At 47.4% G+C, this 25809-nt stretch overlaps 1 protein-coding gene and 1 long non-coding RNA gene across 3 annotated transcripts in view; both read left to right on the top strand.

Moving 5' to 3' along the window:
- Positions 1–632: 632 nt before the first annotated feature.
- FOXI2 (forkhead box I2) lies at positions 633–7982 on the top strand. The gene is made up of 3 exons (XM_048310809.1): positions 633–1333; positions 1404–1663; positions 2942–7982. Exons 1-2 carry the CDS (start codon positions 919–921, stop codon positions 1601–1603), a joined length of 615 nt encoding a protein of 204 aa, XP_048166766.1. The 5' UTR covers positions 633–918; the 3' UTR covers positions 1604–1663; positions 2942–7982.
- A 4258-nt stretch (positions 7983–12240) lies between these two features.
- LOC125329748 overlaps positions 12241–25809 on the top strand; it is a 32551-nt gene continuing 18982 nt past the window's right edge. For both annotated transcript variants that reach the window (XR_007205254.1, XR_007205253.1), the window contains exon 1: positions 12241–13697. This is a non-coding gene — a long non-coding RNA (uncharacterized LOC125329748). The remainder of the gene's footprint in view (positions 13698–25809) is intronic.

Raw genomic sequence — 25809 nt, 5'->3', positions numbered from 1 at the left:
CCTCACACTTTTGAGATTTAAGGCAGATCTTCTAAAATTATGCCTGAAGTAACTGATATTCAGATAAACCTCGTGGTAAAATTTGGTTATTTCTAATTTTGCAATGTGTGAAAGATGTTTACCCATCTTTACCCCTTTTCCTGACTTCCTGGGAGTTTCCTCACTGCAGGACGAGGCTCCTGTGGCTGTGAGATTTTGCTCCCTTTGTTGGAAGGACACAGAAGGTGGGATCAGCCAACTCTGGTTTTCATAAATTCATAGATTTATAGAATCCTGGAGTGCTTTGTGTTGGAACTTAAAAACATCTTGTTCCGCCCCTGCCATGGGCAGGGACACCTCCCACTGTCCCAGGCTGCTCCCAGCCCCAGTGTCCAGCCTGGCCTTGGGCACTGCCAGGGATCCAGGGGCAGCCCCAGCTGCTCTGGGCACCCTGTGCCAGGGCCTGCCCACCCTCTGAGTAAAGAATTTTTTCCTAATATCCCATCTGAGCCTCCTCTCTGTCCTTTTAAAGCCATCTCCCCTTGTCCTGTCATCCATCCCTTGCAAATAGTTTCTCTCCAGTTTTCCTGCAGCTCCTTCGGGGCCCTGCGAGGCCACACTGAGCTCACCCCGAAGCTTCTCCTCTCCAGGCTGAACAATCCCAGCTCTCGCAGCCTTTCCTCCCAGCAGAGCTGCTCCATCCCTCTGCTCATCCTGGAGCCTCCTCCGGATTCTCTCCAACAGCTCCGCGTCCTTGCTGTGCTCAGCTCCCCCCCGGCTGCCATTCCCAAACTCCTCCCGCTTGTCCCGGCGCCTCTCCCCCCTCACCCCTCCGCTTCCCCCGCACCTGCGGGGCGGTGCCGGGCGGGGCGGAGGGAGGGGTCGCTGCCGGGGGGTCCCCTGCTATTTAACAGGGCGGGCTCGGAGCCGCCCCGCACCATGCACCCCTTCGGGCCGCCCCCGCCGCCCGGCCGGGACCCGCGGGATGCCGCGGGATGCTCGGCTCCCTTCCCGGGCCCGCAGCCGCCCGCAGCCAACCCGTACCTGTGGCCGGGCGGCCTCTCCGCTCCGTGCCTGCCCTCGGGGGCCGTGCTGGGCGCGGGGGCGGAGCGGGGGTGGCCGGCGCTGTCGCCGCTGTCCCCGGCTCGGCCGCCCTACTCGTACTCGGCGCTGATCGCCATGGCCATCCACAGCGCGCCCGGCCGCCGCCGCACGCTCAGCCAGATCTACCAGTTCGTGGCCGAGAACTTCCCGTTCTACCGGCGCGGCAGGGCCGGCTGGCAGAACTCCATCCGCCACAACCTGTCCCTGAACGACTGCTTCAGGAGGGTGCCGCGGGATGAGGGCGATCCGGGTAAGGCGCGGGCTGGGAGCGGAGGGATGCGCGCACAGCGGGAGCGCCACCGGGCTCCTTCTGTCCGCAGGCAAAGGCAGCTACTGGACGCTGGACCCCGACTGCGAGAAGATGTTCGACAACGGGAATTTCAGGAGGAGGAGGAAGCGGCGAGCGGAGGGGGCCGGAGCGGCGGAGGCGGCCGGGGACAGCGGTGGGGACCAGCGGGTGGCGCGGCCACCCCCGCCCGAGGCCACCGCCCGCTACGGCCACGCCGGGGGCCAGGCCTGACTGGGCTCACCCCCAGCTGAACTCGGGCACGGGAGAGAGATGGTTTTGTCCGGTGGAAATGTAAGTTTTTATATAGGTTTGGTACTACAGGTGCAGGGGGATGGGGATGGGTGTGCAGGGCTGGCCTTTTCTCCTTCCTCCCTCCTTCTCTCCCTGTCCCGTCCCACCAGAACCCTGGAAAGGCTTTAATCTCCTGCCACGCAGGCGTCCCGAGCAGCTTTCCACGGCCAGGGGCAAAGCAGAGTTCCCTGCCAGCCCTCCTGGCTGTGTTTGGGGAGGTGGGTGAAGGGTTTGCAGCCTGGGTGTCCCAGAGAGGCCAGGGGATGCTCAGGATGGAGATGGGCTGGGGGTGTTCACCTGGAGAAGAGAAGGCTCCAGGGAGACCTCAGAGCCCCTTGCAGTATTTAAAGTCAGCTTATACAAAAAGAGGGAGAATGAATTCTTACACCAATAGCTAGGACAAGGGGCAGTGGTTTTAATCTGAAAGAGGGGAGACTTAGATCGGATATCAGGAAGAAATTCTTTACTCGGAAAGTGCTGAGGCCCTGGCACAGGGTGCCCAGAGCAGCTGGGGCTGCCCCTGGATCCCTGGCAGTGCCCAAGGCCAGGCTGGACATTGGGGCTGGGAGCAGCCTGGGACAGTGGGAGGTGTCCCTGCCCATGGCACTGGATGGTTTTAACGTCCCTTCCAACCCAAACCATCGACTCCATGAGAAAGCCAGAGGGATGTGCCCTCACTCCCAGGATTTGTTCCCAGGGAACACCAGGCTGGCACAGAGGTCACCCAGCCCCCATCCTCTGCAGCATTTCTAACCAAGCCCCCTTTATTTTCCCCCAAACACAATCACATCTCTGTGCCAGCCCATGGAGCTGACCAGAATGTACATGAGGAATTTCAGATATAATCGAGCATCCAAAACAAAAAGCTGATAATTCAAATTTTTTGTGTATTATAATGGGGCTATAAAGCAAATTCGAACCAAAAAAAACCCCACAAAAACTGTCTGAGAACCTAAAAAATGTCAGAGATTTGAGTCCCTGGTGAGAGGGAAGAATCAGCTGTGCAAAGGAAGTTTTTCTTGGCCTAAAATGTAGTAAATTGTGTTTAAAAAATATCTGGTTTACAAATATCCACCTTGGAGTGAAGCAAAGAGCCAACTGAACTTGTCAGCCAATACCCTGTGAGGGTCTGTGTAGATAAATTTATTTTTTATTAATTCCCTATTTGCAAAAAGCCTCATTCAAGAAAATTTACACAAAAAGGGGAAGTGAAATTTCTGCAATGGAATTTAAAATATTTCAAACAGAATCTCTTTGTTGCCATTATTATTTTTCCAGGGTTTTCAAGGAAGAAGACATTTAAATGATAGCCTCTGTTTCCTTTTCCAAGCAGGGTAGGATCCTGTCCAAGGGTCCAAGCTGCCTCTGGGCTGGGGTATTAATTCCCTAAGGAATGGGCACACATTTGACCTGGGAAGGATGGAGAAACTCCTGCCTGGCAGCGCTGGAGGACCCTTCCCAAGACCCCGGACCTCAGCGCTGGGCAAGAAATGATTTCACTGAACCCACATTTCCTTCTGCTCCAGGATACAAAATTCCAGATCTGACTGTAAGGGCTGAATTCCCGATTTTCTCCTGGGATAAGGAGAAAGGGCCCTGGAAAAGCAGGAAAACAGAACCCCAGGAGGCTGCAGGAGATTCCAACTTCCCCAGCGTGGTCCTTGCTGGCTCACCTGGGTCCTGGGGCAGGGAAATCCATGGAGAACTCGGTGAAAGGACCACATTCCACTGCAGAACCTTTTTCCAGGGACAGTTCTAGATGATGATTCAGTGTGTATGTGGAGGCCCCCATTTGTATTTCTCCGTGCTTCTGTTGTGCTCTGATCCTATTTTTGTGTATGGGAAAGGAGATGTTTTTAAAATAAATCGTTGGAGCAGGGAAGTTGCAATCGCTGGGAGCAAAAGCAGTGCCTTGAAGGAAGGGCTGCAGCAGGTAATGAGGCTCTGGGCTAATTACAGCTGCAGGCTTTTGTGGGAAAGGTGGTGGGATGCTGGGATGGGCCAGATTCCCAAGGAAGCCCAGAAATAATGGAGGTGGTTTCACCAGGAGGGTGCCTGGGAATCAGCCCAGGGGCTGGGATGAGGCTCTGGAGGAGCCATTCCACACTGGGAGAAGGGCTGAGGAGGTGAGTTGGGGATGTCCAAAGTGAAGTGTGCACCCTGTGACCCCCTCCTGCTGTCCCCAGACCCCTGCCACTGGTTTGTCACTGGTTTTCTGTGTCTGTGGGAGCTCAGGAAGTTTAACACAGGTGAGAATTACGGGATGTTCCTGCAGTTGGATGCCATTTCTGCTCTCTCCTGGTCTTGGAAATATTAGACATCCAATGGGGGGATTGGTTTCTGTGCAGGGCCAGGAGTTGGAATCACTGATCCTGATGGGTCCCTCCCAGCTGAGGATATTCCGTGATTCTGTTCTGTAATTCCTGCTGGAATTTAGAGCAATTTGTGCTGCCAGGAACAGGTTTTGCATCATTTTCACCATTTCCCCCTCAATAAACTAAACAGGATTGAAAAGGTTTTGCTGTTTGAGGGAACACCCAAACAGAGCAAGAAACCCATGGTTCATTTCAGCCAGGGTGCACTGGGAAATGGGAATGACATCAATAAGTTATGGAAAAGCTTGGGAAAGAACAGAGTTCTGGAAGCTCCACGCTGTGCTTTTCACAGGGGAAGGTGCAGCTCTGGCAAGGAAACAACAACCGTGGTTCTTTATTCAGGGATAGACCCATGGAAGTAGGGATCTGGCCTGTTCCTTTACCCAACAGGATAAACATCCAGGAATTCTGTACTCTGGAGCAACGTGTTGCCCTAAATAAGGAAGAGAAGGGGCTGTCAAAGACTCATAAATGAGGATTTGGGGAGCAGGCAGTGATGCAGGGCATGTAAGGAGAGTTTGCACCTTTGAACATTTAATCCTGGGCTGTGCTCTGAGCCCAACTCGGGGCTGGAGGGTTCCCGAAGAAAAACCCCATCCCTCCTCACCCCTGGCAGCTTTTCCTCCCAGGAGGGGCTGGACAGAGCCTGGCAGTGCAGGGGATTCTGGCTGTGTGCAAGCAGTGCCTGTGGGGTGTCCCCTGGACTAACCTGGAGGGATGGAAAATTCCCCAAACCACACAGGGTCTATCCCTGCAATGCCTCTGAGGGCAGCAGAGGCTGCAGAGCAGAGCTGGAGGCTTCACTTCTTCAGCAATGAGTCTGTGAATTATTTTGCTGGCTTTAATTGATGTTCTTCCAGTCTCAGTTCTATTTGAACCCAGTTGCAGCAGCAATAAATCTCTATTTTCAGCGTGATTATCACTCAGGAGGAGTCCATCACAAATGCAAACAGGATGTGATAACTCAGATTTATTTCTCCTTTTTTCTTTTCAATTTTCCCTCTGCTCCAACACTCGCCTGTGATAAATCCTTGTTAAGCACTGGGATTTCCCTGTGCTTTACTGTGGGATAACACGGCTTCCCAGGATTTTTTTGTTGGAAAACAGAAGAGGGAGTATTAAATTTTATATTGTGGGAGGAAAATCAATACAAACCCGAGTTTCCATGTTCTTGGGAGTCATCAGGGCTGGAGGGAAAGGAAGTTGTAAGTAGCTGTTAGTACATAAAAAGATCAGGAAGCTCATCCTTTTCTATGGGTTGTGTAGAATTCCATGCTGTAGGAGACAGGAATTCGAGCCCTGGAGAAAAATACTTGGGAATATACGTGGTGGGAGCAGGTTGGATGTGAATGATTTGTCTTGGAACCCACAGAACCCAGCTCTGTGTGGTGTCTGGGTTTTTTCGGGATCGTTGCATTTCCTTGGAATCCTGGGAGCACCCAGGGACCAAATCCTGCTCCTGTAGGACTCCAGCTCCTCTCCCTGTGCTCCCAGGGGTATCCAGGCCCTGGGAAGCACCTGGTGAGGGGCTGGATTTATTGCTTTGGGGATGGAACTGGTTTTTCCTGCTGCAATGGTGCCAGACAACAACACTCCATGAGAATTCGGGATTCTTGTCCTGCTCCCGACACTCAGCTCTGGGATTTCTTCTTGCCCAGAAAATCTTCCATCCCTGGAAGTGTCCAAGGCCAGGTTGGAGTGCCCTGGGATAGTGGAAGGTGTCCCTGCCCATGGGATGCCCATGGATGGGTTTTAAGGTCCTTCCAACCCAACCCACCCTGGGATTTGGGCACCCCAATTTGCCAAGCCCAGCTCCCCGTCCCACTCTTTGCCCAGGGACTGTTTGGAAATGCTGGATTTTTTCTGGATAATGCTCTGAGACACTCCTGGAGGGGAACAGGTCCAGTAAGTGCTGAGTGAGGAATTGCAGAAGGGGAAATGGTACCTTGAAGTAGGGGAAAAATCGAGCTGTAAGAAGAGCACCTCTGGTGTTGACTCTGAGATCTTGTGGGTGGAACAGGGACTAAAAACTCCGTTCCTGCCTGCAGCAGTGGCATCTCAAAGCCCAGTCTATCAGCCAGGATTAATCTGCTCTTTTCACTGAGCTTTCAGCCAATATGACAGCACACGGCTGAGCTGTGTTTGCCTTTCTTTTAAGGAAAACACTTCTTTATCACCTGGATAACCACGGAGTAAAAGGAAGAATTTTTCATTCTGGGGTGATGTCTGCTGTGCTTGGTGAAGGATTTCATATTATTGTCTCTGATATCAGCTTAGATCATTTACAACTGTCAGGTTTTGATAGAACTGGTATTTTATTTTATTTTATTTTATTTTATTTTATTTTATTTTATTTTCATTAGGGGCCAAACTTGCGCAGTGTTGCTGCTTATGCAGAGCCCAAAGGCACTCGTGAGTTGTTCCATTTTGTGGAGATGAACTCATTAATTTTTCTTCAGACTAAGAAAAGCCAATACAAAACCATTTCCTGTGCTGAAGTTAAGTCACTTTCTGATCACTTCACAGCAGCAGAATAGCAGAGACTCTTTTTAAAATAAACTTGGATTTTTGCTGTTCATTTCTAGCTGGGATTTTTTTACTTACAATTGCTTTTGGAAAGATCAATACATTTTATCAGGCCTTTTATGAAACGTCTTCAAACTCTACCCTGGAGCTTCTTGCTCATATTAAGATTATTTTCCTACAGCCTGAAGGTGAATAAAGTTCTTTACAGTGCCCAAGTGTGTAGGTGAGCAAGGGATGTGCTCAGACCTTGTGAGGTGTAAAACAGCAGTGAGAAGAACTCACAGCTCAGCTCCAGTCCCTTTCTCCTCTGAAAGGAAAGCTCCAGCCAAAACACAACCCAAAAATCACACAAAGAAGTTGTTTGGGGGAAAGATTCCTCTTCTCCACAAGTGGAAATGTTTGGGCAGTGCTGGAACAAATCCAGGCTGCCTGGGAACCTCGTAACGGAGGAACAGCCCCAAGAGGGAAAGAGTTTTAACACCATAATTAAAGGGTTTGGATTCCAATGAGCAATTTTGAACATCAGGCTTCCTTTTGTTTCAAAGTTACACGTCCCATCCCTTCAGGTTCCCAGTGTGAACTTGCTGGAGCTCACAGAATTCCTGGAGATTTTTTCCCCCTTCACTTTGGTTTCTATAATGGGATAAATAAACATCTCACAGCTTGTTGAGCTCCAAGAAATAAAAGTGGGGTTTCAAGCTGTTGCTTTAGGATGGGAAGCCAGGGATTCACAGTTTCTTACTACAAACAAGCTTAAAGGAGAGATTTTATCCCTTTTTAGAGGAAGGAACTTCTGTATCCAGGTCTGTCCTCAAGCTGAGTTTTGGGGTTGCCAACACAGTGGGTGGGACAGTTGGAATTAGCAGGAAAAGATTGACCTGCTAATCTAAAATAGTCCAGAAAGAGCTCATTTGGCACATATTGCATCCAAACATTGCTTTGTTTTTAGCTGTGCAAAGGCTTTCCTTGACACAGCAACCCTGAGCCATGAGCAGAGGAAAAGGGGTTTGCACTGCTGCCACATCAGGGGGCATTTCAAAAAAGAGGAAATTTTAAGGATTCAAACTTAAGCTCTGCTTTAAATACATAAATCTAACTTTTAATAATGACACCTCTTTGGAAACTGTATTTTAATGTACATATTGGCATATAAAAACTCTGTTGTGGGGTTTATCCATCTCAATTTAGACGGGAAGTTCTAACAGGGATTTGGTTTTGTTAACGTTTCCTTTCAGCACTCAAACCCACGGATGTTAAGGATGCAGAATAAACACATTTTTTATCTGCTGCGACTCATGAACATTTCAAGTCAGATTTCTGCTGTTGGGGCACAAAGCTTTGTTTGAAATGACACATTAGTGACAAATGTTGATATTTAATACACCATTCCCTTCATCAACAGCTAATTACCACAATTAGCTGTGCACGGAGTTAATTATTTCTCCCTCCCATCTTCTGGGCTCGAGTAAAAATACTGAAAAAACATTTGTGAGTTTGCCTTTCAGTCCCTGAGAGGGGTTTGCCCTCAGATTCAGGTTCCAAAGGTGCTATTTCCCCAATTCAGGAGGCAGAATTTGGGCTGGTTTTGTAGGAGAGGCAGAGTTTGGGGGGGGGGGGGGGGGGTTATTAAGGTCTTGCCAGGAATCCACAGAAATTCCTAAAGGGATTTGTAAGTGGGAGTGAGATTGCTAAAAAGCAACGAATCCGCAAAGTTGAAGTTAGATGAATGGAAATGAATGAAAATGTAAAAGCTGGAGCTGGCCCTTCAAGTGGTGAGATCAAAGCTCAGCTGCTCTTCTTGTGGGTGAACTTTTAATTAATTATAATCTGTGTTACAGGTAGAGATGACAGCAAATATTCTGATTAAATTAGCAAAAAGATTACCTTTGAATCCACTCAGCTGACCAAGGTGAAGCCACCTCACCTCTCCTTCACTCCCTGTGAAATTCTTCATGAGTTTAAATCAATCCAACCCTTTAAAGGGTTTAATTGGCAGAGTTTAGGGTTGCAGTGCTCTTCTGGCACAGCACCTTTTGCAGATGTCATCAAGTCATGAACATCCACCTAAAAATGTGCTTTTCTTTGCTTCCTTGCACCCAGTTTGATTATTTCAGTCCTCCTGATGTAAGCCCCCCTCCATTTTCTGTTGTAAATGCAGTCACAGCTATAATGAAACATTTTTTTCTTCCACATGACAAAGTTTCCCTTTCACTCCCATACTTCTCCTCCTCCTGCATTTCAGTTTTCACCAAAATTGCAGTGTTTTCTCCTGCCCCAAACTTGCTGTTTTCCCAAATGCCGCAGTTGACATTTTCTGGACGAGTTCACACTCGCCTCCCTCAGGGTTTGCTTACTGAAATAATCGTGCTGTGCCGAGAATAAAAACTTTGTAAAGTCACATTTCATCCCTTTTGGGGTTGATATTCAGTCCTTTTTTCCCTCTAGGGGATGTGTGAGGAGCAGGTGCCATTAACTCCCCCTACACGGGGCAGTGCTGGCTCCTGGCTGCCTCCTCCTCTCCTGCAGCGTGAGGCACAACTTGTGCTCCTTTCAGCCTCTTCTGGAAACTTCTTCCCACCCTTGCACCCATTTTTCTGCAGTCATTTTTCCTGCTGTAACAGATGATACCCTCAGATGAAGGATAGGTGGATCTCTTGCATTTTTCTTGAAGGGATACGTTCTCAAATAAAGATAAATTAGTCTGGTGGCATCTCCCAGTTTCCATTTATCTTGGTATGTGTACTCTGAGTTTCTGACTCATCATCTGCCACATAATAACTCTTCTGCCTTTCAAATAGTGCTGGAACTATCCAGATTATCCAGATAATTGGGGAATTAAAGTACATAAGACATGCAGCACATATGGAATATGTCTATAAAATTAAATAGTGCCAGAATTAAATAGAGACACCAGAACCATACTGGTCTATACTGGAATGAATCATGGAATCCCAGACTGGTTTGGGTGGAAGGGACCTCAAAACCCACCCAGTGCCACCCCTGCCATGGGCAGGGACACCTCCCACTGTCCCAGGCTGCTCCCAGCCCCAGTGTCCAGCCTGGCCTTGGGCACTGCCAGGGATCCAGGGGCAGCCCCAGCTGCTCTGGGTGTGCAGGAGGAGAGATTTTCATGAGTATGGAATTTTTCACTCCTTCAAGCTTGACACAAATTCTGTAATTCATAGTTTCCTTTTTCCCCAAAATAATCTGCCTTTCCAAAGCTTCCCACCTGCATATTTTGGAAAGGTTTAAATGATGTTGTAGCCTCAGAAGTGAGTGAGGGACTGCAGAGGCTGGACCTTGTCCCCTTCAGGGTGTCAGCAGTGCCACCTCTTTCTGTCCCTCTTTGTGGTGCCACCTCTGCCCAGGACACCCCTCTGGGGACCTGCCCTTCTCAGCACGGGGGTAGAACCTCACAGACAGATGTTTGTGGGGTCACAGGTTGGTTAAGGCACCACTTATCACCCAGCTCTGGATCCGTGAGCCAGCTGATAGCCAAGAGCACAATGATGGCTTTTGTAACTCACAGGGACCCAAATCACAGCAACACTTTTTACCAGTGGCCATCAATTCTCAGAGTAACTTCCAACAGTTTTCTCCTGCTGGCTGGAAAATAGCCCAACAAAGGGGGGAGATTTTTCGTCCTCCTGATGTTTTCTCACACTCCTGAGATCCTGAAAATAACCCTCACTCTCCGTATTTCTCACTGCAAATGACGGCAGAAACTCATTAATTTATCTCAAGAAGTACAGGTAAGGTTATATTCACCCCTCCTGCCTTCTGCTCTGAGAGAGGATGTGGGGTAGGAGACTGGAATGACCTGAAATCCCAGATGGATTTGTTGAATTTTTATTTTACTGACCCAGTTTCAGCTGCTCAGCTGAGTTTCCCTGTGCCTACAACAGAGCCAAGCCACTGCCATGGAGATTTAGGGCTTTTGTGTCCCATCCTTTAAGGCAAAGGGGTTCTTTCCACAGAATCCCAGAATCTTTTAGGTTGGAAAAGACCTCCAGGATCATCCAATCCAACCTGTCACCGATCCCCAGCTTGTCACCAGCCCAGAGCACTGGGAGTAGAGATGAGGTAAGGAAAGAAAGAACACCCTGAAACATCAGGCTGTGAAATAAAAATCAAGCCAAGCAAAGGCTGGTTTGTAGCTGTGGGAGATCCCATTAAGGGGGTGATGTTGTTTGGATCTGGATATATTTTTTAGGAAGAAAAACCATCCAGCACAAGGATGGAATTCTTAATGCAGGAAGAATTTCATTAAGTCTTTAAATGGAAGGGGGAAACAACAGAGTAAAAAAAAGCTCTGAAGAAATAAAAATAAATGATGAGGAGCTGAGTCCTGCCCTGGAAATGAGGAGGTGACAGCCACTGTCAGCTTAAATGAGGCAATAATGGCTCTGCCTGGGGCCCCCGGGGCTTCACAGCGACTCTCTCAAGATAATTCACTGTTAATTAACTTTCCCTTTCCCCAGAGGATCTCAGCGTCCAGTTGGTTTTAGACCTACCAAGATAATCGGGTTTAATTCTCCTCCCTGGGTTTAAAGTCACGAGTGGGAGCTGAGGCTGAGGTGAGCGAGAGACTCGGGATTTCTCTCCAGCGTGAGTTGGTTGTAAGGGAATTTCTGGGAATAAAAAGGAGCTTGTGCTGTTCTGCAGTGACTCAAAACAAAAGCCTGGTAACGCACAAGATTTACATCCCTCGGAATTACATCTCTTTATTGTCCCTGGCTGCAGTGCTTGGGGTCTCTGGAAGCGATGCCAAAGGATTGGTTGAGGAACAAACTTTGGGAATACTCGGTGAGGTGAGTGCTCAAGGCTGAGCCCTGGGAATTCATCACTTCCCGTTTCCTTTTCTATTGGAAACACTTTTTTGTTTTGCTTGTTGCCTTTTTTTTTTTTAAAGTACACCACCCATAATTCCATATTTGACACGGATTTTAAGGAGAAATCCTTCTCTGTCCACACTTTGGACAGGCTTCATCTCAACAGCTGAATTTCGTTTGTTGCTGAGGTGAAACGAGATGCTTGGGGCCACCTCTGCCCTCTGAACCTCTCGGGTTTGCAGTTTCCTATTTCTTCATGAGGGGCACTGTGAAATCCCAGGTTTCCCTGGCACCTGGCTGAGGATGCCAACCCGCCCAAGGACAACTTCAAGAGGACAACGCTGTTTTCACCTCATTTCCAGAGATCACTTGCAACCTCTTGCATTCCAGGCTCATTATTTCCATCAGGGTGGCAGCCTCTCGTTTTAAAACAAATATTGTCCTTGAGAGCCACTGATGAAATGCTGCTGCACTGAGTAATCTCCATAAAAACATGCCAGCAGTTGCTGGGGATAAATTACATTTTAATGATCATACTTGGGGTAAAATTAGCTCCTGGTGTTTGCATTATTAATTAGGCCAACACCACCCTTGCTCATATTCTGCTTTCCCTGACAGCCTGTGCTGTCTGTAATTGTAATTACTGCCTGTCTGCTCAGGGGGAATGGCTTCAAATGGGAAGAGAGGAGATTTAGTGGGATTTTGGGGAGAAATCATTCCCTCTGAGGGTGGTGAAACCCTGGAATGGGTTTCTCAGGGAGGCTGGGGCTGCCCCTGGATCCCTGGCAGTGCCCAAGGCCAGGTTGGACAGGGCTTGGAGCACCCTGGGCTAGTGGAAGGTGTCCCTGCCCATGGAAAAGGGTGGCACTGGATGGGATTTAAGGTCCCTTCCAATCCAAACCATTCCATAATTCCCTGACTCTCAGGGTGGTGCCGTTGTCCCTTGAAGAAGGAAAACCAAGGCACAGCCAAGGGACAAAACTGTGCCCATTTCCCTGCAAGAAAGCAGTGGGATGAAAAAGCTGAGCCTGCAACAAATCTTAAATAAAGAAACAGATAAAAAAATAAACCAGGAGGAAGTGGATCTTACAGATCACAAGTGAAAAATATTTACCTTGAAGTACAAACCCCATTCCCAAAGCTGCTTCCCAAAGCCCAGAGGCTGATAAGAGCGTTTGGGTAGGAAGAAATAAAATCAAGGCACAGTGGAAGTTGGAAGGCAGCAGCAATAAATTCTGAGCAAATTAAAGCAGAATTATTTATAGAGACAAAAGTCCTTCCTGATCCTTTTAGAGCAGGAGCCTGCACCACTTGTTCTGTGACATCCACCCAGGCAAGGATTTATCCCTAAAGCAATTAAAGTTGCAAATATTTCAACTACAGCCACATCTCTTTGACACCAGCACCACACACCCCACAAGTTCAAAGAGAATTTGGCAGAGTCCAACTATGGGTGTGCATTAAAAGCTCCTCAGATCTGGACTGGCACCTCTCACTTGTTTTTCAGAATAATCTCTTTTATTTTTTAGGTGCCCAGCACTTCCAGAATTCTGGGAGAAGCAATCAAAACTCAAACATCCAAAAAGAGTGTGGAGTCAAACTTCAGCTGAGAATATTCTCTTGAAAATCTGCTAGCAGGGAATCCACGGGCTGTGGGGCATAAAATTTTTGCTTCATGTTTCTTTATCTGGAAAAATCAAAAGGGGGATTTGTTTTGAATTTTGATTTTCTTAAAAATCAGCTGGCAAAGGATTCACCTGCTGATGTACAAAGATCAGCCCTGACCACAGGCCCAGCTGGGATTTATCCTCATCTGCTTCCCCTTGTAACCTGTGCTCCTCTACCCAGGCCTGGCATCACCTGCTTGGAGAACAGCTGGAATTCCCATTCCCTCCCCAAATCTGGCTTTGTCAATTAAATAATAAAAGGTGTTAAATAGGCAACTTGTTCTTCCTGCATCTCCCTCAGCTCCTCCCACAGAGCAACCCCAGCCATGGCAAATGTTTATTTTTCAGTCCCTTTGAAGAAGTTTTTTTGGAAAATCAGTTTATTTTGGGTGGAGAGCTCAGTGCAGGAGCCAGAACTGGAAATATGTGTGCTTTAATATATTTGTTTTGTACTTCTTCCTCTGCTTGAAAAGTTTTTTCTTAGTGAGGGATGAGAAGAACCAATGGCTAAAGGAATCAATCCACTCCTTGGAACATTCAGGGTGTAATCCTTGGTACAGGATAAACCAGGAATTATCCTTATTTCAACCTTCCAACCAGGACCAGGAAACTGAAGAGCTCAGTCCTGTCAGAGGTAGGTGTTTAACACACTCTTTTATTGTGAATTATTATTATTATTATTATTACTATTACTATTATTATTATTAGCTTTTGGAATTAAGTTTCTCTCCAACTCATTTCGAAGTTTCAGAAGAATTTGGTTCCTCAATAAAAGCTGCTATGAGGAACAAGAAAAAAAATGCTCTGAGCTTCTTACTAAAACCTCTCTGCCTAAGAATTAAGTTTTGAAACCTTTTGGATTAGAACCCCTGGAGAGGCTGGTTGATAAATTCCTCTGAGTCCCAGCTTTCCCTCTCTTTTTCCACCTGGTGTTATCTTGATCTGTGCTCCTGAAGTGAAAACCCCCCAGTGCTGCCTGAATCCTTCCATGCCCAGCCCTTTTTCGTGGAGTTTTAATTCATGTGATTCCTCTGAGCATGAGAATTTTACTTGTTATGAACATTTCAAGAAGGTTATAACAGCAAGTCTAGAATTTCCCAGCTTTATTTCCCAAATATTTGGAAAGCAGGAGTAGAAACTTGGAAGAAAAAGTGGGTTTGAATCTTCTTGAAAACTTGGACTAAGTGAGATCACGCTGTGGGTTTAGGTGGGTGATTATTCCCACACTTCTGCTGGCTTTGCTTCAGTAAGGAATGACTTGGAAAACTGAGATTGGAGCCCGGTTTGTGCTTCCCAGGAGGTTTCCAGACCTGAAGTTGGGACCCAAACCTGGCTCTGCTAAAGTGGGAAGGGCTTGGTTTGCTTGCAGCCCTGGGTGTTCCCTTGGGGAAGGATTTGGGGTCCTGGACTCCTCCTGGACACCACCCCCTGTGCCAGGGCTCGCTGCCTTCTGCCCCCCAGCCTGGGGCTGGCTGGAATGTCCGAGCTGTGACCCAGCAGCTGCCTCGATCACGAGTGGCTGTTCCAGCAGGATGGTGCTGATGCCATGAAGATTTTTGCCTTTTCTTTTATATCCCTGTTATACCTTTTTACAACTTCAGTATTCTCAGTGCTTTGTGCCTGCATTCTTGGGCTTGTTTGTCAAGCTGAGAGACTCAACATCTCAGAAGCTTCGCAGCCAGGGATCAGGGTGCCCCAGAGCCCAAGGTCCTCTCCAGAACACATTCTGTAACCTGAGATAGAACCATCCAGGGGAAGGCTCCTTGGAGAGGGGGGCTCACTCCAGCCTCTCATTGGGGAATCTTTGATAGATCTGCTAATTAGTAAAACCTATAATGATATACCCGATGCTGGGGGGAAGAAGAGAAGAGAGACACAGAGACACAGGGATAGACTCGGTGGGGTGCATCTCGATGCATATGACCTGGACATGTGCACCTAAGGATCCTTAAGAATAAATACCAAGGTAAAATCCCTTTTTCTCTTCTAACCGTGTATGCCTCTTGATTTTAAGACCAGGAAAAGGCATCAGTGCCAGCAGCTGCCCGTGCCACCCCCAGGCCATGGTACGTTCGGCTCTGCAGCTATCGCTTGCTGTAAACATTTAGACATAAAATCCTAGTCTGGGTGATTTCCCCAGTTGTAAAAGCTGTCAAGATTCCTGTCTGCCCTCCCAAGGGAACAGCTGAAAGAGCCTCAGACTGTTTACAGTCAATAGAATCCCCTGTAATAATATTTTGCTGCCTTTTCACCTCTGGCCCAGGCATCAAAATGCAGAAACATCACAAATGGTGAAGTGTTGAAACGTTCCTTTCCTTTTTCTGCTTCTAGGGTCTCGATTTTTTGATGGAAAACAGATCCCTGGCTGAGGGGAAGCACCTGGGAGGGAGAATTTGGGTTGCTGTGCTTTGCTTCAGCCCAGGTGTGTTGGAAATCTCTATGTGGGCTCAGCCTGGTGGCATTTCAGCCAAGGTCCCCCAGTCTGTCCCCAACCTGAGGGCTTCCTTTGCATCCTACAGCACCTCCTCTCTCCCTGGCTGCATTCCTCACGCCCTGGATAAGCGGGATGGTGTCACACAGCAACATTTGGCCCAACAGAACTGACCTTAATGAGGCTTAAAAGTGTAGCACAGACCTGAAGGGAAAACCTGATTTTCCCGGAGCTGGTTTGGATTTGAAGTTGTTGAGTTTTTTCAGCTCCCCCTGATGCCACATGAAGTGTTAAGACAAAAAAAAATGAGCAGGAGAGATGCTGGGAGCACTGAATTCCCCAGGTAATTGGTGTGGGGAGGATACAGTGTGAGCCAACAACCACGAAAAGGACTGGAAGGGTTGAGATCCTGAGGAAACTTTAGGGGACGGAGGGATTCCAGGGGTTTGTCCCATTGCTGCCCAGCACTGGTTGTGGGGTCATTTGTGGTGGGAAAGAGCCACAAGCTCCTGGAGACAGGGAGTGGGAAGAGAAGGCCTTGGATAGTGACTGCCTGGAGGCATCCAAGGGCATGGAGCAAACTGGGCATGGAAAAGCCTTCCTCCAAGTCCTGTTCTGAACTGGCTCACCCATCCCTACAGCAATGGAAAACCTGTTGTCCACTAAAACACTGCTCCTTGGAACTCAGGGGTGTGGAAATAGCAGCGATCAAGCGAATCCTTGAGTAATTCCTGGAACATTTCAAAGCAGGGATCACTTGGATCGAGGCTGATCTGCTGCCTTTCACAGCTGGTGCTCAGGGATGGGATAGGAAATGCTCTAAAATGGCTCTGAGGGCACTGAGGAAGTGAAATGAGAGATTTGGAAAATGGCTTTAAGCTGAAAAAGGGTAGATTTATATGGGATATTGGGAAGGAATTCTTCCAGGTGAGGCACTGGCACAGGGTGCCCAGAGCAGCTGGGGCTGCCCCTGGATCCCTGGCAGTGCCCAAGGCCAGGCTGGACATTGGGGCTGGGAGCAGCCTGGGACAGTGGGAGGTGTCCCTGCCATGGTAGGGGTGGCACTGGGTGGGCTTTGAGGTCCCTTCCAAACTAAACCAGTCCAAGATTCTCTGAAAATGAGAGATCTGGAAAATAATTGGAGATCTGGCTGCTACCTCCTCTTCACAATTCCTTCACTCATTCCTTTTTTTGTCTCAGGCAGGAGTCACTTGATGTTTTAAAGTCTTGTGGAGGAGCCAAGGGGAAAGAGCTGGAAAGCAGTGCCAAATGACTGTTATAAAAGCTCTGTTTAATTTATCTCTACCCAGAGATTCCCTCCACCTTCAGCTTTCCCAATTTTAGAAAGTAGGATACTTGGGAATGTTGGTACTGATTAGAAAAGCAATCACAGTATTTCTCTGCTTGTCTGCAATGCATTGATATTGAGTTCAGGACCTTGCTTCATTCCATCAGAAATGTTGCAGTGCTCAAAAATCACTTGTTTGATCTGTTAGCTCAGGTGCTGAAGGGATCTAAGAATAGGGGAACATAATTCCTAAAGAAGGAAATCTGGTTTAGAGGACTGAGAAGTCAAGTTGAAAACAGTTCCCTCTTACAGATGGTGATATAAACAGGATAGTTTTTATTTTGTAAAGCTGCCACCTCAGAGTAATTTTCTCCAGATTTTCCATGTTCCCAGAATTTGTTTTATTTCCTGGGTGGGAAGCTGAGAGCAAGCAGCAACCTGCAGCACCCTTCCCATGTCTCACCTGTGAAAATACTGACCCAGCTAACCTGGAATAAAAAGCTGAATAATTTAAAGCCAGAGTGAATGAGAATTTGCAAAGCTTTTAAACAGCTCCAAGACTGAAACACGCTAATGGAAATTCCCAATAAATTCCCAGTCTGTTATCAAACACCATCCAGCTCCTGGGAGTGCAGCAATTTCTGTGCAGGTTTCTCAGCAGGGCTGGGATAAATCCTGTCCTGCTGCAGTTCTGGGTGGTGTTCCCAGCTCCTGGATCTCCACTGCCCTCCAGAAACCCTGGCAGTGGGGGCAGGCTCCAAGCAGGGATTTCACAGCCTTGGGATGCCAAATCCAGCTTCCTTCCCCAGCATCTGGAACCGGCTCCAGCAACAGTGTCCACTGGCAGGGAGAGAGGGAACAGCCTCAAGCTGTGCCAGGGAGGGTCAGATTGGACATTAGGGAAAATTTCTTCATGGAAAGGGTGGTCAGGCATTGGAACAGGGTCCCAGGGTGGAGCCCCCATCCCTGGAGGGATTGAACAGCCCTGTGGATGTGGCACTTGGGCACGTGGGGCAGTGGTGGCCTTGGCACTGCTGGGAATGGTTCGGCTCAGTGGTCTGAGAGGGCTTTTCCAAACGAAATCATTCTGTGACTGCAGGAGAGAGGAAAAATAGACCCAACCTGGGGCTGCCTGGAACCGAACACAAACCCTGGAGAGAGGGAATCCCCAGGGCCCAGCTCAGTGTCCACAACAGGGATTTTGGTAAAGACCCTTGGGGACTTTGTCATTTCCATCCCTAAAAGTTTTCCAGCCACTTGGCTTTTTTCTGTCTGCATAAAGGCATTGCTGTGAGTTGATGGTGTCAGACAAGAAAGGAGTTTCTGTCTCAGGAGTGGACAAATGCAACACCTGCAACACCTGGAAGCGTTTCCCTGGCAGAGGGACTGAAAGCAAGGGCAGGCTCTGTTTTCCCAAGGAGAGCAGCTCCCTCCAGTGACACCCCCTTTCCTCTGGGTATCACCCTGTGCCAGGGGCTGCAGCTGAGTGCTCCCCAAAAGCCACTCTTTGTCCAAGTGCTGCTCAGTTTTAGCAGCCTTGCTCACAAGATGCACAAAACCATCTTTGCTGCTTCTCTTAATTAAGTCTAATCTGACTCTGCAATTATATTTTATTATGATGATGCCTTTTCCTGGTCTTAAAATCAAGAGTCAAACACAGTTAGAAGGGGAAAAGGGATTTTACCTTGGTATTTATTTTAAGGATCCTTAGGTGCACATGTCCAGGTCATATGCACCAAAATGCACCCCACCCAAAAAATGCCCCAAAAGATCTGGTATATCATTATAGGTTTTACTAATTAGCAGATCTATCAAAGATTCCCCAATGAGAGGCTGGAGTGAGCCCCCCTCCCCAAGGAGCCTTCCCTGGATGGTTCTATCTGAGTTTACAGAATGTGTTCTGGAGAGGACCTTGGGCTCTGGGGCACACTGATCCCTGGCTACGAAGCTTCTAAAATGTTGAGTCTCTCAGCTTAACAAACAAGTGCAAGAATGTAGGCAAAAAGCACTGAGAATACTGAAGTTGTAAAAAGGTATAACAGGGGTATAAAAGAAAAGGCAAAAAATCTTCATGGCATCATTGAAACATTACAAGAGAGTATTAGCTGAGAATTTTACCCCATTTGCAGGGTAGAAAAGGTTTTCTTTGGCGGGGAAAAGGAGCTGCTCTGCAGCAAACATCTTTGTTCAGCCCCTCCTGCACTCCTGTTCAATTACCTGTCACTCCGGGGGAAGAGCAGCCCTCAGATCTGAGGTCACTTAATCGCTGCAAAAACCTGTGGGGAGAAACCAAATACCTTGGGAATAGCTGCTGCTGGCCCCTCGCGTGGTTTGAAGTGCTGGGAAGTGTCTGAGAGAGGTGTCAGTGGCAAGATTAAGAGGAAATTTCCCCAGGCAAAATAGTTGTGGGTCTTAAAATGTTTTCTTTTGCTTTCAGGAAAGGACGCTTGTCCAAATGTTTCCCACATGGGCTGAAATTCTCCTTTCTCTACAGACAGAGGGAGAAGTTCATCCCTGGCACCAGAGGGTAAAACACATTTTGGAGATGGGCAGGAGGAGGGAAGTGAGCCTATAAATCCCCATGTTTTAGCTCAGGATATTCTCACTTCATGCTCCACTGAGCACTCTTTTAAGACCCTTTATTTACTTGTTTTCCTCTTTACCTCGGCTCTGGTGAAGTGCCTTTACACCTATTGCAGCCTGCAGTGGTATTTTTGTCATTGCAGTCACATCAAAACAGACATGCCAATGTCAGGAAAAAGAGGTTTTCAACCAAACTGCTGCTGCAATAAAACCTTTATTTATTTATTTATTTATTTATTTCACTGTAATTTGGACAGGCTTTATCCTGCAGCAGCAGAAAAAGCAAAGTGGTTTTCTACATTTAAGCCCCGTGCTGATCTTTGGGACTGACAAATTCTGACTGGGAATGTCTGCTGAGTCTTCCCATTCCCTGCAGAGGCCTGTGCAGAACAGAACTGACCTCAGTGAGGCTTGGATGTGTAGCACAGCCCTGAAATGAAAACCTGATTTTCCCAGAGCGTTGGTTTGGAGTTGAAGTTGTTGAATTTTTTCAGCCCCACCCCTGATGCCACGTGAATTGTTAAGACATAAAAAATCCAGCAGAGGAGATGCTGGGTTAGCTCTGGAACACTGAATTCCCCAGGTAACTGGTGTGGGGAGGCTACTGTGTGAGCCAGCAACCACGAAAAGGATGGGAATGGTTCAGATCCTGAGGAAACTGTGCAGGCTCCTCTTAATTTAGGCAACACCTACACCTGCACCAAACGCAGTTTTGCAGAGAAGCTTTGGCTCCCATCAAATCCTGATTTCCTTGTAGGATTCTTTGCTTTAAGAGCAGCTGGAGAGTTTTGGGCAGCGTAGCAAGGAGGCTTCTAAAGAGAAGCACAGCCCGTGGGTTAATGAATCTTCCAATCCCTGTCACAGCCTCTGGCAGTGCATGAAGTGCTCAGTGCAGGGTTTGGGAGCAGAGCTCTGCTGGGCACTGCTGCCTCTGGTGATCCCGAATCCTGACCCTACAGCATTCCTGGGTGCTTCTGCTCCCTTCCAGAATTTCCTGTGCTCTTTCACCCCTCCCCTGCACCTCAGTGACCTCTGCCATCTCTTTATTCTCCATTTCACACCCTCGTGTTCATCAGAGGCTCCTGTAAGCAGAGAATTCTTTTCAACCCTCTTCTTCTGGAGGGCTCTCCCATTTACCTGAACCCCATGCCCAGGGGAAAATCCTTTATTATATATTTTTAAACACTCTGGAGACTTTTCAGGAAATTCAGTCACAGCTTTTTTAAAGTCCCCAGCTGCTCCATTTTACTGCCCTGGAATGTGGCTGCTCTCTGCAGGGCTACTCCAAAGTAGACTGAGATCCTTGGGGATTGATGTGAGAAGCCTTTGTGCCCTTAAAACTTTGTGGAGGACTTCCAGAGGCATTCAGTTCCTCTGGGAGTTCTGGCCAAGGTGCCTTGGAAGTGGAGTGAGGTTTTTCTAACAGTGTCTTTCAGAGTTGCTGGAGTTAGCTCTGCACGTGCCATTAATATTTGATTTTTTGTGTTTGATATGAGCATTTGGGGTTTGTGCCTCGTCTCAGCTGAGTGAGAGCTGAGCTGATAAATTGTGTGGGGGTTTTGTTGGTAACATTTCTCTGGGAACTCGAGAAAAGCTGTTCTGAGTCAGTTTTATAACCGAGCTGAAGGAGATTTGATAGCTCTTAACAGGACATCCAGGATGGGGAAAGCAGCAGGAGTTCTCCTTATTTCTCCATGCCCATCCACAGGAACCATAAAAGTGGGATAAAACGCAGCAATGGGCTTGTAAAAGCCAACTGCTCATTCCTGGGATGCACAGAGAAACCTGAGTGCTCCTCAGGTCACTGGAATGTGAAATAAGGGCCAGGGTGGGAGAACCTGGCTGGATCTGATCAAACACAGCCCATCCTGAGGGGGGAACAGGGTTGAAAGGGACCTCAAAGCCCATCCCATTCCACCCCCTGCCATGGGCAGGGACACCTCCCACTGTCCCAGGCTGCTCCAAGCCTCATCCATCCTGGCCTTGGACACTGCCAGGGATCCAGGGGCAGCCACAGCTTCTCTGGGCACCCTCACAGGGAACAATTTCTTCCCAATATCCCATCTAAATCTCCCCTTCTTCAGCTTAAAGCCATTCCCTGTGTCCTGTCCCTCCAGCCCTTGTCCCCAGTCCCTCTCCAGCTCTCCTGGAGCCCCTTTAGGCCCTGGAAGGGGCTCTGAGCTCTCCCCAGAGCCTTCTCTTCCCCAGGCCAAACAGTCCCAATTTTATCTCCCTTAAGCTTGGAATTTTTGGAAATACACAATGAAACCCAAACCATTCCATTGGAGTTGTACACATTTAGTTGGAGTTGTTTGCCACTTAGCAGTTCATTACCCTGTCGGAAATATTTAAATAACAATAATTTAAATACTATCTATAACATTATCCAGAATATATTTCCCATATCTTACCCTGAACCCCCTTTTTGAAAGTGGATCCTTTTTTAATTGATGGAGAGGCTCTTTCCATCTGGTCCCATCTTGGTTTTCAGCACCACTGGCTGCTGGGAGGTTTTTACTGCTTGAAGGAAAGAAGATCCCTGCCCCATCCTGACACTGACAAATTGAGCCCTTTTATTTGCTGGACTCCAACAGAAACCTGCCTGCCACGTCCAGGCAGGAATGTTCAATATTTCCCTCTGGAAAGGATTTGGAGGAAGCAGAATCCCTGCAGGCACATTCCCCATCCCTGCCCAGCCAAGCACCTGCCACTGGGGGAGGAGGAGGCTCAGCCCCAGATGAACACGTTTTTATTCCAACATTTATTTCTGGATGTTTTAGCCTGGTGTGCCACGAAAATGAACTCCTAAGTGTTGGAAATGCAGGGGGTTTCTTTTTGCCAGCTGTAATTAAATCACTGCAATGATTTATCCACTCTGTTGTCACACCTGAGGGATCTTTTCTTTCAACCTGGGGAAATAAACCCCTCCTTGGGCTCCCTGGGTGAGAATGAGGGTGCTCTCAGCCTCAATGAACGTGAACAAGTAGCTCCAGCTGCTCATGATTTACAGGAGAGCAAAGCCTCCCAGACTAAACCCTTCTTCAAGCTGCTTCATGACTTTCAGATGAACACACTTGCCTCAAAATTCATCTTGGGCACGGCTCCATGTACAAAAAGTGTGCTTGTCTCTCTGTTTTCTGGGTTTCAGGATTGCCAGGGAATATTTTGTATGTGATCAAGAGGCTTTCTGCAGCCTTGCCAGGGCATGGTTGGGACTTCAGAGCTTACCAGAGAAAATATTTCCTCTTGAAATTGTTTTGGACAGGTGTAATAAATCAATATAAATGATGAAATCAACCTCTGGGCTTTATTCTTGCTAGTCCATGCCAGAGAACATTTCTTGGAATAAGTGATGACATCTTCCTTAGAGAAAAGAGGCATGAAGTGAATTATCTCCAGAAAAGGTCGATGCTCTGTTCCCTGGCTCTCCTTTAAGAATCTTTGTGAGGAAAACCAAAATGTGCTGCCCTTTTAAAGTCCTTTCTTACACCTGACTATTATCTGCTGCACCTTCTTTGATTAAGGACTTGGATTCTCTCCTGCATCTTGTAGCTTCCCATCAGCCTTTCCCATGCAATAAATTGCCTAAAAAGTGTTCTCAACCTGCATTTCATTAAAAACCAGCTGAATAGTCCCCCCAGAATTAACCAGAAGCTGCAGCTCCTTTTCCTTTGTTTCAACAGTGGAAGTTATTTCCAGATTAGAAGTAGTCACCCTCTGGCTGCAGAGAAATAATTTGAATTCCCCCTTGCTGGCAGGATCCTTTCCCATCTGTGGGCACGTTTCATTCATTATCTCACATTGAACCCAGAGGTGCTATCAAAATCCAATATCATTTCGGATCTGCAGGGAGCACTGGGACAGTTGTACCAGAAGAGGCTGAAAATAACATTTAAAACCTCCTTGATGTTTAAATGTGGCTTTGAATGGGATTTTTGTGCTTTTCTCACCTGTGCAAAGTTTCATTCCCAGCGAAGTGCTGGAAAAATAAAACCAATTTATTTCAAAATGCAGGAACTGAGCAAGTCTCAGCTTGTAAGGGCAGGACTGAGGGAGCAGAGTAAAGGGAGAGGAGGGGAGGAGTAACTCCCAGGATGGTATCAGAGAGCAAAATCTGGCGCTGGAGATGGGGCCCTGCTCCCCTCTCATCCCGGAATGACAAATGGAGATGGATGGTTATGGATCCTCAGCTTCCTTCCCTCTATTGCAGCCCGAGTGCCAGGTCTGGAAAACAGCAATTTATGTGCTGACAAACCTCCTTGATAAATGAAACCGCTCCTGGAGAGGGGTGTTTGACTCTCAGACACCCCCAGCCAGCAGCAGGGTCCTTCTCAGGGGCACCTGTGTGGCTTCTATCTTATTTTCTTGGAGATTTAACAAAGAAAACACATCATTTATGGTATCCACCATAACCCTTTTCATGTCCCCTCTTTTGCTGCTGTTTTCTCCCCACAGACACGCTGTTAAACCTGATAAATCCACGGGTTTGTGCTTTAAAAGCTTCTTTTTACCCCCAGCTGGTAAAACATCCACTTGAACACTGGTATGAAAGCTGAGGCCCAGTGGGAACCTCTGCTCCTGCCTCCCCAGGGATGGGAGCAAATATCAAAATAAAAATAATATTGTTATTTTGCATTGCAAACCCTCAAGTGTTTTCTAGGAATGGTCCAATTTATCCCTTGAGCCAAGGAGAAACGGCTTCAAGTTGCACCAGGGGAGGTTCAGGTTGGATATTGGGGAAAATGGATTCTGTGAGAAGTGGTTAAACATTGCAACAGCTCCTCAGAGCCGTGGTGGAAGTGTTCAAAAAACCTGGAAGTGTTCAAAAACCGCCTGGATGTGGCACTTTGTGGTTTGGTGGCACAGTGGGATTCAATCAAAGGCTGGATTTGGTGATCTTGGAGGTCTTTCCCAACCTTAACTTTGTTTAATTCCTACAAAAGGTGCAAAATTATCTGGAGAACCTGGTGGCTGGAGCCAAAATTGCTCTTGGCTCTCTCTAATCCCTGTAACCCCTTTAAATGGAGGTGGGGAAAGGAAGCTGAGATTAGTGGGGATATGTTGATTCCAGTCTTTGCCCTCACAGGATAAACATGAGAAGATCCCCATTCTTGTCCTGTTAATTTGTTCACAGCTCTATCCAAATCCCATTCAAGCCAACGAAAGTTCCTGTTCTGGCCTGGTTTCCATCATTCCTGTGAAGCTGCTGAACTGTTGTTCCCAGTGTGGAAAGATCCAGCAGGAAAGCAAAATTTCCATCCTGTTGTAACATGGTTTTGCTGGAAAGAGCCAAAACTCCCATAAAAACTGGAGAAGAGGCTGGAAAAGGCAGCTTGAAATGTTGGGAAGGGATTAATGGAGCTGCTGCAAAGTTAGGGATGACCTGGGGGTGGGATGTTCCCACATGGACAGACACCTTTGGAGATGTGTCCCTGTTCCAAGTGGGACCTGTGTCCTTGTCCTGTGTCCTCCACGTGCTCTGCCAGCTTTTTATTTGTTCAGTTTTTAAAGAAACTTTTTTTTATTAAGGATTTGGATTGTGGGATCTTTGAAAAGTTCGTTTGTTGCCTCGGTGACGCATTTTTAGTTGTCTTTTCCTCACGTTGGATCTTGACAGAAATGGGAATTTTCTTCCTGACTTTCCTCAGCACAGGCTGCTGAAGCATTTCTGTCACAGGATTATGGTGTGCAGAGGCCAGCAGTGTTTATTTCTCACCCACTTGTGTTTCTTGGGCAATTTCACATGAAATATTTCCTTCTTCCTTCTCCTTGCCCTGCCATGTTAAACATGAAACCCTCAGATCCAGTAAAAAGTCCAGGAATGCTGAATATCCTTAAAACATGGGCAGGTGACAATATCTGGGCTGGACCCCAAAGTCCTTGGGAAATTAAGCACAGTTTGATTGTAATTAGTGATTTTTTTTGAAGTTGGGATAATTAGGGTATCACCCATCTTCCTGTGGCTCCATTGGCAGCTCCTTGGAGCACCACTGTGTTCATGGATCACCTTATTCCCCAAAAATCTGGGAGGGTTCCCCATCACTCAGGGACATTTTATTCTCAAAAGATCCCATCTGGAAGATGGCAGCGATGGGAAATAAATCTGACCCTGAACATATGGAAACACATGGGAAAATAGAGAAAATAACCCAGATTGTTTTGGTGACCACTGCAGGAACTCCAGCACAGGAGAAGGTCCCTTAGCACAAGCTGGGGATGTGTGAAATTTAACAAAGTCATCCTGAAAAGTCTCCTCAAGTAAATCACGTGTCATGGGGTAAATTGTGCCTTGAAATAGGTTTTGCAAGGCACAATATATGACACGAGACAGGTTCTTTATTATTCTTTATTATTCTTTATTATTCTCCCTGCCAGATGAGTCTTAGAACTGGTCAGAAACTTTGGAAAGGTGGAAAATTGACATTTTTTTTAACTCTGGATGTT

Source organism: Corvus hawaiiensis, chromosome 8 (genome assembly GCF_020740725.1).
Source record: "Corvus hawaiiensis isolate bCorHaw1 chromosome 8, bCorHaw1.pri.cur, whole genome shotgun sequence".
Classification (NCBI taxonomy): domain Eukaryota; kingdom Metazoa; phylum Chordata; class Aves; order Passeriformes; family Corvidae; genus Corvus; species Corvus hawaiiensis.
Note: the sequence above shows the minus strand (reverse complement) of the source record. Positions and strands in the feature narration are given on the sequence as shown.